We start from the raw sequence: 14,951 nt of genomic DNA, 5'->3' as shown, positions 1-14,951 counted from the left end.
AAGGGGTTAAACTTTTCTTTCTTCCTTTTTTTTTTTTTTTTTTAACTTTCAGAGCTAATAGGATAAGCTTCAGCTATCGAGAAAAGTTGCTTACATGGACTATCTTGTTTCCCAAAGGAGCTGCTGGCTAAATGAGACATCCTCTCCATCTGAAAATTAAATATGTGAATTTATCCTGAGGGCAAGATCTGGGTCTTCCTCATCTTTGAAGCTCCCGTTCCTGCACCCCTTTCAGTGCCTGGTCTGGGGGCTGGTGCATAAAAATGCAGAGTAAATACTACAGACAGGGAGGGACAGAAAAGGACGGACAAAGAGGGGCAGAAGGGAAAGCGATCCCACGCCACTGGTGTATGGAAGTGAATAGTCTGTAGCAAAAGGCTTCTGGAAATGATTCCTGTTTCTTACAAATGGTTTCCCTGCCGTTTGTGGAATGTAGGAGTGTCCCTGTCTGCATCCCCTTCTCGTTGCCCTCCCTCCGTGAGGCAGGACAGGGGCTGGGCCAGAAGCACACCGGACTCGCATGGCCCTCACCCAGGAACTGTGGGGGACAAATGGCCCCTTTCGGAGCAGTTTTGCTATTTCCTTAATGGATTTGTCATGTCCCCCAGCAGCTCTGTGGGGCAGATGTGAGCCCAGGGCCTGGCGTGGCACTGGGATCAGAACGCTAGTCTTTCCCGAAGAGGGGCAGGCAAGACTCCTGCTGGTGAACACCGTCCCCCATCCACTTCAAATGGTTCATTGAGCTACTGTAATCAATTTATGAGAAGTTGGCTACAAGCAGCCCAACTCCCCAAGCCCGCCTTTCTCTCGTCCACACCAGCTTGCTTTGCAATTCATCTCGGCAGAGCACAGCCTTTCCTTCCCGAGGGCAAGTGGTATATTTTAAAAACCCGGCACAGACTGAGGGCTTCAGAGGGGAGGGGGGTGGGGGAATGGGATAGGCTGGTGATGGGTATTAAGGAGGGCACGTATTGCACGGTGCACTGGGTGTTATATGCAAGTAATGAATCATGGAACTTTACATAAAAAACTAGGGATGTACTGTATGGTAACTAACATAATATAATATAATTAAAAAAAAAACCAGCCCCCAACGTCTGATGGCGGGAACGTTAAAGAAATGCCAACTTTGGGCCAGGTGCTCTTACATAACTTGTTTGATCTGAACAACACTGCCGTGAAGGGTGGATACCATCGTGCCCATTTCAAAGTCAGGAAGACTGAGGCTTGGTAAGTGGCCCAATCATACAGACAGTAAAGGGCAGAGTGAGAATCATTCATTCATTCACACACCCAAAATATGATTGCCTTCCTCCTCTGTGCCAGGTGCTGTGAACCCGTCTCTTACTATTTCAAGCATGAACATCTCTCTACTCATCCCACTGCCTCAGAGCTGCCTCTTAGAAAGGATCCCTGGTGGATTGGAACTGGGTTCTTGGGGCCTTGGGTTGGCAAGAGCCACTTTCCCTCCGAAGTTCCTTTGGAGATCTATGCCACCAACAGACATGTACTGAGCACTTTCTATGTGCTAAGTACATACGTGCCAGCTCTGGAGGTACAAAGAGTGAACAACACGGACACAGCCCTACCTTCAGCTCGTTTATAAAGTCCAGTCAGAGAGGCAGGCAGGTACGTAGGCCAACACAACATAGTTATGTTATATGGAATGACGGTGGAGGACAGGTGTGGCTCTTTGGACCTGAGGGAAATCCAGGAGGGCTTCCTGCAGGAAGTGGTGACGGAGCTGAGCCTGAAGGATAAATGGGAGCTAGCCGAAGTGTGCAAGAGAGATCCAGGCAGGAGCAATAAAAGGAAGTTCAAAGATGTGTTGATTGGTGGGCACGTGGCCTGCCACAGGGGTGGACAGCTCAATGAAGCTGGAGCTCTGGGTATGAGGAGGGAGATAGTGAGAGGGCTGGAAGGACAGATGAGCAAGGGATGGTGCCGAGTATCACTGTGAGCCTGGATTTGCTCTCAGAGCAAGAGAGAACCAAGGAAGGATTTTAAACAGGGAGGGGAAGGCTAGATAAGCATTTTGGAAAGCCCCCGTCTGCAGCAGATAGCTACAATTAAAGGGCATCCCTCACTCACTATCTCTCTGACTTCCTGCCTCTGCTTTCTTTATCCCAGGTCACGGCATTAAGTGCTCCTCAAGGCTTCTCGAAAAATCACTAAACCAAATCATTGCCCCCTCTACAATGGGGCTTATTTCATTGAATACCACAACTGAGCAGTTTTGTCTCATCTTGGTTCCCCTGTGGTCTCTCATTTGAGCCGATGCTTCTGGAAATGCCCCCATATGCTCTCAGTGGAGGATATCAAAACACTTCTTCCCCTCCCTGCTGACAACTCAGTGAGGCTGAGCTCTTTGGCCTATGACTGGGTTAAACACACACACACACACACACACACACACACACACACACACACAAAACCAACAACAGAAACGAGCAAGGTTGGTGGGGAGTATTAACATATAAATCATACTGCAAGCTTCAGCAAAATAATGAACAACGATTGGGAAAACCCGGCCCTTCTCTCTCTAAGAGGATATAGTACAGGAAAGCCGTGCATTATTAGCTGTTGGAGATGTCCCCCTTCACATCCCCGCAACCTCCCCCAAGAGAGGAGAGAGTGACCACAGGGTCCTCTTGGCTCCCAGGACCCGGACGTACTCATCAAAACACAAAGACCAGTTGGCCACCTTTCAATTCAAGAAATAGGGGACAAGATAGCAGGCTGGGGGAAGGAGGAGGGAAAGATGACCAGCTCTGGTCCAGGGTCAGGTTGAGAACAGACTCTCATCTTCCATTCTGCCTGTTTAATTCAAGGAGAAGCAGAGTGGGGGCCAGACTTTGTGGCTGGCCTACTATGCGACGGGCCCTTCGTAAAGTGGTTAAGAGTCTGGGATTTTGAATCAGAGATACTGGTAGTCTGATGAGCAGATCTACCTACTGGGAGACTTTGGATTTACTCCTGAAGGCCTCTGTTTCCTCATCTGTAAAATGGGGGTGAACAGACCCTACCTTCCATGGTTGTTGCAAAGATTACATGAGATCATGCATGAAAAGCGTTTAGCAAAATGTCCAGCACGTAGTAAGCCCTCAATACATGATATCCTCGGCACCATCATCATCACATTCAATGCCCACCTTGGCATCCAGTAGAATTATAATCTCCCTCCCATACAACTGTAACTGGACCCAAAGTTTTGCATATAATAGATAAAAACTCATATAAGGGAGCATGAATTCCCATTATGACTGCTGCAAAAACAGAAATGTTTCTATTAATGGAAAAGTGAGTTCAGGCTTCAAGCTGGTGATCTCTGAAATGCATGCTCATAATTATATCCTGCCAATATCCTGTGTGTTGTATAAATTCCTGAAGCTTCCAGGAGCTTTGCGGCAGCTGGGGAAAATCAGTGCAGCCAGTGGCTCAAACCAACCGTGGCTTACTTCGCACTCCTAGCTAGCTCATCACCTGCGGCCGGAGGCACTGTACAAAGCCCTGACATTTTCAGATAAGACATTGTGTTTTGAGGCAGAAACACAGGTTAGGAGAACATACAGGGCAAGAAAGGAACCAAGACGTGCAGAAAATCCAAGTGAAAAGATCCGATACGGAGCAACACTGGATAAAGGCACGCATGGCTCATTTAAATGAAAATTAGCAAAGTGACAGCTTACATAAAAAGAAGTGAGTGCAAGCATGTCCAGCCCGGCTACTGAAGGTAGGAGGAGAAGGGATGTACATCCAGGGCATGGAAACACTGGAATAAACTGGAAATCCGGTGCTGCATAACTCAGTTTTCCAAGCTCACTCTTTACCTTTCCAAGGAAATAATTATGGGTCTCACCCCTCCAGAAGCGGGCAGTGACCTAGATTGGAACTTATGAAATGTTTCTACTTGCAGAGATCTGCCCGGACCCACCTGGGTCGCCTGGGACATGGGACTTTCAGTGCGAAGCCCCAGAAAGTCCCAGGCAAACCGAGTTGTTTGATCACTGTTGAATATCTCAGTGATGGCATTCTAACACTGGCACTCTAGAACTTGAATAATGTATACCTCGGTCCCACTGGCTGGCAATGACTGATTCGTTATATAGACCAGCTGTTCTCCACCAAGGGCAAATTTGCTCCCCCTGGGAAGGTCTGGAAATGTCTCGAGACAATTTTAGTTGTCACAACCATAGTGGATGGGCTATGCATCTGAGTAGGTGTGTGTGTGTGGGGGGGGTGCTCCTGGCTTCTGGTAGGTGGAGGCCAGCCATACTGTTGAACATCCTGCAATGCCCAGGACAGCTGCCCAGACAAAGAATTATCCCAAATTTCAACAGTGCAGAGGTTGAGAAACCCTGATATAAATGCTTGAATGTGTCCCCCAAGAAGTGGGAAGGTTCAGAAAATCCCAAAAGACAAATGGGGGATATGTGCTACAGAAAAAGAGGGAATGTACTAAATTTTCCGAACTTTGACCTCATGTCAACCCAGGGAGGTGATTTAGTGAGTAGGTTTCTCTTCCTACTTTGCATTAATAGAAAATCAATTTCCACAACTAAATAAATGCTGAACGACTTATTGAAAGATTCTGATTGAGGGAATCCCCAAGCCATTAATGTGATCGGTGTACTCCCATGTCTTATCACATCACGTTAATGATTCAGCCTCCTTTTACTTCAGAGAGGTTTAGAAACTTCCCCAGAATCACACAGCTGGGAAGTGGCAGAGCCAGGACCTGAACTCAGCTCTTTCTGGCTCCAGGGTGTGGATCCTGCTGTCATTTTATGGTAAAACAACAAAGTTGGCTTTCCTAGATGCAGATCCTGAGATGGGTGTTCTCGTGAGCGATATATGGAGGGAGTTCTCCAAGAGAGACTGATTCCATTGTAGGCAGAACAGGATAGGACATGGGGGAGAAGCTAAGCAAAGACGTGGTTTCACGTGACTCTAGTCTCAGACTGATCCCTCTGGGGCTCTGGACTCTGAATTGGACCACAGAGCGTGTCTGCCCTGAGGCAAGCGAGCTGGCCTTCTGTACACTTGCCCCAGTGAGTGCCTGGCTCCGAGCCAGTGGGGGAGGGGGGTGAGGCGGCTGCAATCACCCAAGAGCAAACCTCCAGGGGAGGTCTCAGGTTTGAGCTGCTAGCAGCGGTGCCCACAGCCACTGGTAAATAAGGCACTGGGAATATGAGCAGGACATCCAGACATATATGGGTGGGGGAGGGCGGTGCTCTGTGGCACTAACTGCATTACTCTGTCTTCAAAGTAGAGAAGTGAGTACTCCTCCCCATCTTCGAGAAAAATGAGTCTTAGCGTTGGCAAGGCATTCTGACACCCAAGCCGCTCCCACGTCAGGCCCTAAGAGCAGGTAACCCAGAGAACATCAGAACCCCTGTCTTCTGCCTCCTACTTGACTGCCAGAAGGAAAGGCCACCCTGATACCAGCATTGTCCTCCCCAAGGCCTTGCTCTTGGCAAGCGACACCCTCCAGCAAGACGAAAGCTCTAGTGTCCAAGGAAGAGGGCTGGAGGGGGCGTGAGCCGTCCCTACCACCCAGGCGGGGAGCCACAGGTAGCAGCGCCCACGAGTCACAGCGGCAGGGCCTGGTACTGCAGCCGCAGGGTAGCATGGGCATTCTCCGGAACCCACGCCCTGCCCCTACAAGCATCTGCAAAATATGCTCACGTCCTTCTAAGTCCTGATCCAAGCTTCGCCCATGCCGTGTGCTCGCCCAGAACACCCTTCCTCCTGTTCCACTTGGCTAATTCCCTCTCCTCCCCCGAGACTTCGAAGGCTTCCAGGATGGCCTCCCCTGTTGTGCACCACGTATCCCGCCCCCCTCCCCCAGCCCCGTGTAGCCCGGACACCTCCCCTTACAGTAATAATTAACCTACCTAGTTCACCCCCGTTCTAGATCCGTGTTCCTCACTTACGCTTCAGTGCAAATCTGAATCCTCCGGGAGGCTTATTAAAAATGCAGGTTTCTAGGCCCTGTCTCCAGCTTCTGGGCCAGGAAGTCTTGGGAGGGGCTCAGACGGGACAATTTTAAGCAACCGTATCTCCCGTATCTCCCGGGATGCAGACCTAACCAGAACCATAGCGCACAATAAAAGGAGAGTGGGGGGAGGGGGGATAAAACGCGCAGGAGAGACAGACAATTCAAATGCTTCACCTTGGAAGACGTCTCCTCCCTTCCACACCCAGTCCCTGCAGTTAAAAAACAAAACAAAACAAAACAAAACAAAACAAAACAAAACAAAAAAACCCCTCGGTTCAACTCTCGTTTCCTAGAGCACAATCCACACGATTTTACCACCGTGCACTTTCCTGCAAGAAATGCTGATGGGGTGGACAGGTTTCCAAGGACCCAGACCTCAGCTCTGCAGAAACCTGTGGAAAGACCCCCAAGAAGGAGGGAAGATGCAGATAACGCAGGACCGATAGCTGGGAAACCCATCAGCATCTTCCTGCAGCTGAATCCACAGTCATCAGACAATACGTGGATTGTGCTGACATCCGACCACTTAGAACGAAACTCCATTCCGCGCTCATGAACCTATTAGATGAAAAGTCCTCAATTTAGATAACTGCAAATTGCTTTCTGAGCATAATTTCCTATTAGTTCGCTAATCTCTCTATTCAGAACGCCAACAAGACAGCTGATGATAATTCCGGAGGAAGTGGTCATTAAGCCGACGGAGGAGGAAAGGGGGTTAGACATTCGCGAGTATCCTGGCTTCCTGGGTGGGGGGGGGTACCCCAAAATTAATCCATAAAGTTAGTACAGTATTAGCTTTCGTGTATGACGTTCTCATAATGCGCCAGGTACTGGGCTGAGCATTTTACCTTACTTCCCTCACTTAGGTTTTTGTTTGTTTGTGTTTATGTTTTTATTTTTTTGACAAACTAGTGAAGTCGATATTATTTTCCTCTTTCGACAGAAGAAGAAATGGGGCTCAGAAGTGGTCACAAGGCTGTTCGTAGCAGAGTCAGGATTCAAATGCAGGTGTGTGTGTCTGACCTACAACCCTGGGTTCCAATCATGCCTTATCTCTTTGGCATATCACACAAATATTTACTGGATGGATGTACTGGAGAGATGATGATGAACAAGACTCAAGTTTACGGAATGCGGCCAAGAGATGAAATAACACAAAAGCCTAAAAAATAGTTAGCAAAGATTGGCCAGTCTATAAAAACCAAAAAATAAAAACAAAAGCCAAAAAAAACCCCAAAAAACAAAAAACAAAAACCCCAAACCCCCCAAAAACAAAAAACCACCACCAACAACAGCAAACAAAAAACCCCACAAAAACCCAAAAAACAAACCTCATATACTGAAATGTCGGGCTGGAAAATAAAGCTTGATTTTGTCAAACTACCTACTTCTATGTAGACCAGGGGTTCTCAAAATGTGGTCCCAGGATCAGCGTCACCTGGGAACTTATCAGAAATGCAAATTCTGGGGCTCTACCCCAGACCTGCTGCATCAGAGACTCTGGGGCAGGCCCAGGAATCTGTCTTTTAATAAACCCTCCAGGGGATTCTGATGCACACTTGAGTCTGAGACCCATGACCTAGACAAAGAAAATCAGCTCTAAAAGGGAATTTGGAGATCAGAGCAGTGCTTCTCAAACCTTAATGTTGTGCGAGAATCACCAGAACAATCTGAAAATGCAGATTCTGATACAGCAGGTGTGGGCAGGGTCTGAGAGTCCGCATTTCTAACCAGCTCCCAGGTCATGCTGATGCTGCTTGTGCAGGGACCACACGTGGTGTCGCATGGGTCCAATCCAATCCTTTCCACCCAGGGAGTTTCTGGCAATAACAGAACCAGCAATGCTTTAGGTTTCAAAAAAACCCAAACCCCCCCCCCCCAAAACAAACAAAACCAACTCATCGTCTTCAGGGCAGATTCAAACTCAAGCCTCTGGGATGCTTTAGGACAAAAGGAAATGACTTGTGTCACAGACTATTACTTTTCCTAAGTTTTTTTCAAGTGTGAGATCTTCCCTGAGCACTTTAATTCAAATCCCAGCCCATACCCTGGCCCCCTCTCTCCCTTCACTGCTTTGTCCTCCTTTCGCACTTAGCACCCTCGGAGCAGCTAGATGGGTCTATCTCCCTGGTTTGTTTCCTGTTCCTCCCCTCCCCTGGCATGTAAGCTCCACGAGCGCAGGGGTTTTGTGTGCTTTAGTCACTGTGATTTCCCTTCTGCCTAGAACCATGCCTGGCACATAGTAGGTGCTCACTAAACGGCTAAGCAAATAAATACATTTTTTTTCCCCCTAAAAAGCTGCTTCCCGGTTCTTGGTGCCACCAGTGTGCAATGTCATCTGTCACGACTCTTTATGGACGCACTTCAGTTGCACTGAAATTCATTTCTCTATACGTGCGTCTTCTCCAGGCTCTGTTGTAGCTGCACAAGTGTAAAAAAATCAGAAGCAGGTGGGACCTTCATAGCAACTACAGACGCTTTCACCGTCCTGACAGTTTCTCTAAGAGCTGAGCGAATTGGTAAGATCAACCCTGCAATCCAACCATGGCCTGAACTCTACTTCTTACACACCAGGAGCCATTTCTGCACAAGGTGGAGTGAGGAAGAATGTTCTTTGACAGGACATGGTCATCTGGGGTGAGAACATTTCATTGGCTCCTTCCCACAGCCCTATGGAGGGGGCCAGCAACACACCCGCTTTGCAGATCGGAAAACTGAGCCCCGAAATGACGGACAAGCCACTGGCTCAAGCTCACACAGAGATGAGGCAGTGGAGCTGGGACTCGCACTCACTTCTGGCTGCTTCCAAAGCCTGTGCTTCTCCCCCAGGTCCCCATCCCTCCCCCGGCCTCCTCCCCCATGCCCATGGCAGGGTCTGAGTTGTTCATTCCGTCTAGAACAGAGAGCAGGAGCAAAGGCCACCTCAGAGTTCCGCCTCTAGGGCTGAAAATTAAAACGGCTCAGGAAGTGTTCAGCCTCACTGACTCCTGGCTGCGTCCCTGTCACCTAATTACCTGACTTCAAAGCCTCCACTAGCCAGGTGTGAGGATGTGAGAGCTGCCGCTTCCCCTCAGAACATGGTGTGACTAAACGTGGATGAGACAGACCCCCGGGGCAGCTGGTGTATGAGGACTATCAGACAGCCTTCACCGTGGCCCTGAGGGCCTGGCCTCGAGCCTCTCGGAGTCAAAAAGACCAGGGGTCACCGTCCTGAGAGCTCACCTGAGAGCCAGGGTCTAGGAAAGGCCACGGCGGGGATGCGGGCCTCCACACGGTAATGCTGCGTCATTTCTCCCCACCGCCCCCTATGCCCGGGCAGCTTATGACCCCTTAGGGGTTGGAACTAATTAATCCTCCCCAACTCCAGGAGGGAGAGGGAGCTCAGCCTTACCTCCATGACTCAGGTGAGACACCCAGGCAGGAGGGAGAGTGAGCGCTCGCCACCGCTGCTGTCCCCTCCACCAAGGGGCAGGGATGTGGGGAGGCCGGAAGGAGCCCAAAGGGGGGTTGCCTGCCTGGGCTGGGCAAGGAAAGAGGGATTCCTACATTCTTTTAAACCGAATGGCTCCTATAAAGCCGAGAGAGGTACTTCCATGTGTCACTCTTAGATATAGTTAAATGTTATTGACAATCTTACAGGAATCAGACCAGAGAGGCGTTTCACACACGTTTATGGAGGAGTGAGGGAGGCCAGGCAGAAAGGCGTTGGTGACCTCTGACAGAGGACAGAGCTCTGAGCCTGGCACGGCGCTGTGTCCTTGAGCGCTGCTTTACTGGATGCTAACACCACATCAGCCACGTGTGACGATTATTCCTCTCATGCAGGTTAGAACAACCACAACAACGAGGAACGAAATGTGAGGTGACTTGCCCAAGGTCACACAGCTAGAGAAGAACAGAACCAGGATTTGAACCCATCTTAGGTGGACTCCAGAGTCTACACTGGACATCACATTTTTTCTCCTCCTTCCCTGCCTTTTGTCAGCCATGAGCTGGCATGGGTGGGTGCAAGTGGGGCAGGGGGATTGGTCTGTGTGGTCGAGCCTTCTTAACCAGAGCTTGAGACCAACATGATGCCACAGAGGGGAGAGGAGTTAGGGGTCAGGGCTGTGTGACCTCAGGTGGGTGGCTGATCCTGGCTGAGACTCAGTTTTCACATTTGTAAAATGGGGAGAATCAGAATACCCCTCTGCCCTTGGAGGAGAAAAAAATAAAGGAGAAAAGGACTTCACAAATTCTAACTCAGGAATTGGCAAACTACATCTGAGGAGCCAAAGGCAGCCCGCAGTGTATTTTTGTAAATAAGGTGTTATTGGAATAAATAAATGCGTCACACCCATTTGTTAACATATTGTCTCTTCAGCCACGTGGTAGAGTTGAGTAGTTTTTACAGAGACCCTCAGGTCTGCAGAGCCTAAAGTATTTACCATCTGGTCAATGAGACAAAAAGTGTGCCAACCCTTAATCTTAGATACTACGAGTGTGCAAATATCCCTGTGCCTCAGCAGACAGCGTTATACGTTCCCCACACCATCCATCGGCTCTGGTTCTTACTGCCAATCGCTCTCCTTGACCCCTTGCCCAAAGGCAGAGGTTCACTTAAGACAGTTCTGGAAAATGGAGCAAGCATTCCTCCTGAGAACCAAGAAACCAAACTCTGTAAGCTCCATCAAAGCCCAGCACGGCTCTTGAAGACATCAGGCACCATGAAAACACTTCCGGATGCAGCCACTTACTTGCAATTTTTACACTTGAGGCCAAAAAGCATTCCTTTCCCACAGACTGTGCAGGTCTGAGACATCCAGTACTTGGTGGAAAACCTGTGGGAAAGAAACAGAAAACGTTCAAGGGCAAGGTGGTAGTGACCGGGCTATCTCTAGAAGGATGAGCCACTTAAAGGGTAAGCACACAGGCCCTGGATTCTCGTCTTGCTTCTTACAAGTGTGTGACTTCATCAAGTTGTTCAGACCACCGGAGCCTCAGTCTTCCTGTCTGTAGAGTGGGGATGATAACCAACGTCACAGGTTGCTGGGAGGACCCAACAGGCCATGCACGTCAAGGGCCTCGCACAGTGCCTGGCGAGTCGTAAAGGCTCACTCAATTGGGTTGTGACTTGATAATTACCTGGACATTCGTGACAGTCCTTCATTAGTTCAGCAAGTCTTGCCTGGTGGCCGGCTTTATGCCGAGTTCAGTTCTGGGTCGGAGTGATGGATGGGGCTAGAACTGTCCTCGGAACCACAAAGCAGGGTGAAGCCTCCTGCAAGTCAGGCAGACCCATCCCTCCTCACTGCCCCTCACATCACCTGGGGAGCTTTGATGGGAGCCTCCCCCCCAAAAGAGCTGGGGCCTCCGACTTGAGAAGCAGAGTCCCTAAGGTGAAAGTCCTTGCAGACGGTGAGCTCATCGTCCTCCCCAGTCACCACCGCTTGCTGCAAACGCAAGGCAGTTTGGAGGGCTCCGACAGACAGCTAGGAAGCAGGAGCCAGGGGATCCGAGGTGCATTACATTAACTTCCCGGGGCTCCCGCTGCTGCTGGGGTGCTTTCTGCCCCCAAGAGATACCAGGCGGCCACGGGGCTGGCCCCAGAAAAGTATTGAAGGCTGCCGGGTCAGAGTTAATTTTCATTTTCAATTTTTGCCACCTTCCTCAGGAGTCGTATCTAATCTCCACTGCCTCTGAGGGTCAAAATGAAAATCAGAAGTGATTATGTAACTCGGTGCTTGAGAGTTTGGAGGGCAAGGTTGCATCCCTCTGCTGTACCAACGTGCTTGATTTGGGTCAGTCACCCTCCAAGCGGAATGAGCCGCAGCCCAAAGCCTGCGTATCGAAGCGAATAGCAATATTCGGAACAGAGACTCCGGTGACTAAGGAAACTTCCTCTCCGGTTCTGGCCCCTTCCACGGGGCCAGCAAGTTTGGCAGGGCTTGCCTTGTGCGATTTAACAGCTCTTGGGAATGAACAGAATAGGCTTGTGGTTCCCCCCCACCAGCCAGCAGTGTGGGGACAGAGGGCAGGCAGCACGAGCCTTGTAGCCTAGAGTTCTCTTTCCTTTCCAGTCCTCTCCCATCTCTGGGATCAGCTCTCTCTCCTCCTGAGCTCTGGCTGAGGTGACTCTGAGGATGGTGGATGGAATGGGATTCTAATTTCATTTCTTCACCAAGGCTGGGGTGAGTCTAGGTCTCCCCCTTCTGGCTTGGAGCCCGGGGAGAAACGCAGGGTGAGACTAAAGAGTAACAGGGCATCGCACGTACCGGCTCCTCCAAGAAGACATTGCTGATGCCCCAAACCACCATCCTTCCTCTGGGAATCAGTATTTGAAATATGAGGTTCCACCAGATCTAACACTAGCTTGCTAGAGCCTCGGGATGAGGCTGAGCCAGAGGGCAAGGTTGAGCTAGGGGCGAGGTAATCCAGGGGTGTAGGGGGCCAGGGGTGTGGCCAATCCGGAGGCGGAGCAGATCAGGGGTGAGGCCAATCCAGGGGCGGAGCTGAGCCAGGGGTGTGGCCAATACAGGATGGAGCTAAGCAGGGGCGTAGCTAACCCAGGGTGGAGGTGAGCCAGACGTGGGGTCAATCCAGAGGTGGAGCTGAGTCAGGAGTATGGCCAATCCAGGGGTGCAGTTGAGCCAGGGATGTGGCCAATCCAGGGATGCCGCTGGGTCAAGGGTGTGGCCAATCCAGGGGCAGAGCAAAGCCAGGAGCAGGACCAATTCAGGGGTGGAGCTGAGCTAGGGGTGGGGCCAATCCAGGGGAGCAGCTGAGCCAGGGGTGTGGCCAATCCAGGGGTGGTGCTGAGTCAGGGCAGGACCAATCCAGAGGTTCCAGCATCTGAGTCAGGGGTTAGGCCAATCTAGAGGTGGGACCGATTCAGGGCTGGAACTGATGGGGGGCAGTGGGGAAGCAAACAGAAAAGGCCCTTCTTTTTGATGCTTTTCTCCCGGCATCTCCCCGCCTGACCATTGACGCGTCTATCACGTATTTCTCACTGCTTCCTCCACCGTTTCCTCATTTGAGTCTTAACAACTATCCTGTCAACATGTTTCTTTCAAAAACTGTTGACGAGGTGCCATTCTGGGAGAGGATGCTCATTCCTGCCTCGGGTCCCCCCCCCCCCGCCCCCATGGCTATGTGTCTGCGCACCCACCCACCCACCCCCCGCCCCTGTAGCCCCGCTCCCAGGTACTGTCGCGGCCTGTTAGCCGTCTAACCCTCCACCGGATCGCGAGCTCCCCAAGGGCACAGGCCCTAGGTCTTGCGCGGTGCTGCTACCCAGGCACAGAAATGCTCGACAAATACTAGGGCTAAGAATCCATGAACGAGTGAACAGGTCCCTCCGCTGCTTCCCAGAGGCCTCAGTACAAAGAAAACTCTGAGCAGCAGTGTCCAAAGAACCCAGAGTGGGGAGGTCATTTAGCTTGTAGGCCCATCGCTGAATCGTGCAGGGCCTCAGTTTCCCTATCTGTCCAATGGATAGAACCACACTTGCGCTACTTACCTCACTGAGATTGTGAGGAGACTGTGAGGATAATGACATAAAATGTAGAAAGTTAAATCTGGAAAGTTAAAGAACTTCTTATAAGGGATGTTTACTAGATACAAGTCTCCTTCCTGAAGGGACAGGTGTACCCCTGGGGAGCTTATTTTCATGGACCCAATAGGGCTGGAGCTCTGGACTGACCTACATCTCAACAGAGAGTGAGCTCAGAGTTCAGTATCCAATCTCGTCTTCTTGGTGGGGAGACCCAAATTTAGGAATGTAAAGCATTGGTCTTGACAATGATACTGTTCACTGAGTGATTATTATGCATCCTTTGCTTGGCACTTGACATATATATCTCATTTGATCCTCATAACACCCTATGGGTAGGCAGAATTATCTGATGAAAAAACTGAGCCTCAGAGAGGTTAAATAACTTCCTCAAGGTTGCAAAGCTTTACTAGCCAGAATTGGAACATAGGAAAGTCGGACTCCAAAGCCTGGCTTTTAACCATTACATGCTGATTTTGCAAAGGCCAGGTTAATAAGATGACACAATGAGGTTTCTCTTGGCAGAGGACAGAGGGCCATGGCGACACAGGAGCTGGAGCAAAATATCTCCCCAGCCTTTCCCCACTCTGGTGGCCAGAAAGCCCAGCACCAGTGCCCACGGGAATCCAGCCTACCTGTGCTTGATGGAGTTGCCGAGGTCTCTGCGAGGGATCTGCGGGGACCAGCGCGGCACGGACAATGTGTCTGCAGGGAGAGAAGAGAGGAGGAGAAGAGCCAGTTACACAGAGGGTCAGAGGATGGGGTGGGCTCCAGCCGAACCCTGGAAGGAAGAGGGAAGCTCGCCGGCTTCCGTGACCACCACCGTCACTCGCTAAACTAAAGCCAAATGGAACACTGGTTTAACATGTGTTGCTTTGACTTGAGCAAGGTCCCCTGGGCAGGGCAGCCAAGGAGCACCCTGAAAGAAGCCAGCTGTGGCAAGAAGAAAAATGAGCGTCACTCCCATTGACAGAGTGCTAAGTGTGTGCCAGGCACACGGTAAGTGACTCACATGCTTCCGCCTGTTAGATTCTCAAAACGACCCCGAAAAAAGGGGTTGTTAGCCTCCCCACCCTACAGACAACACAACTGAGACTCGGGGCGGGGAAGTTCCTGGTGCAAGGTCATACACCTTGGAGGCCGCACAGCAGCTGTGAATCCAGATTTGAGAGACTCTAGAGCACATGCTCGTGTGCCAAGTTCTAATGCGGTGGATTCCAAATGCCAGGCATGCTTGTACCCCTTTCCCAGTTTTGTCCCGTACAACCCATACAATGCTTTACTCACTATCTTAAGGTAACTCTTCTTGTTTGTTTAAATACACTTATTTTAAAAGAACACTCTATATTGAAAACTAATATCACTTTCTCTATATTGTCAGTAATTATTTACAATATGTCCAACCACGTACCATCTAAA

The 14,951-nt window shown here is 50.2% G+C and overlaps 1 protein-coding gene across 1 annotated transcript in view; it reads right to left on the bottom strand.

Annotated features, from left to right (window-relative positions):
- Window positions 1-14,951, bottom strand: part of KSR2 (kinase suppressor of ras 2) — a 388,766-nt gene that overhangs the window by 83,418 nt on the left and 290,397 nt on the right. The window contains 2 exon segments of the mRNA XM_026514966.4: window positions 10,738-10,821; window positions 14,168-14,237. Of these exon segments, the coding sequence (XP_026370751.1) occupies window positions 10,738-10,821; window positions 14,168-14,237 (154 nt within the window).

The sequence above is a fragment of the Ursus arctos genome, unplaced genomic scaffold (genome assembly GCF_023065955.2).
Source record: "Ursus arctos isolate Adak ecotype North America unplaced genomic scaffold, UrsArc2.0 scaffold_34, whole genome shotgun sequence".
NCBI classification, from domain to species: Eukaryota; Metazoa; Chordata; class Mammalia; order Carnivora; family Ursidae; genus Ursus; species Ursus arctos.
The sequence above is the reverse complement of the archived record's forward strand: the minus strand, read 5'-3'. Positions and strand labels throughout refer to the sequence as shown.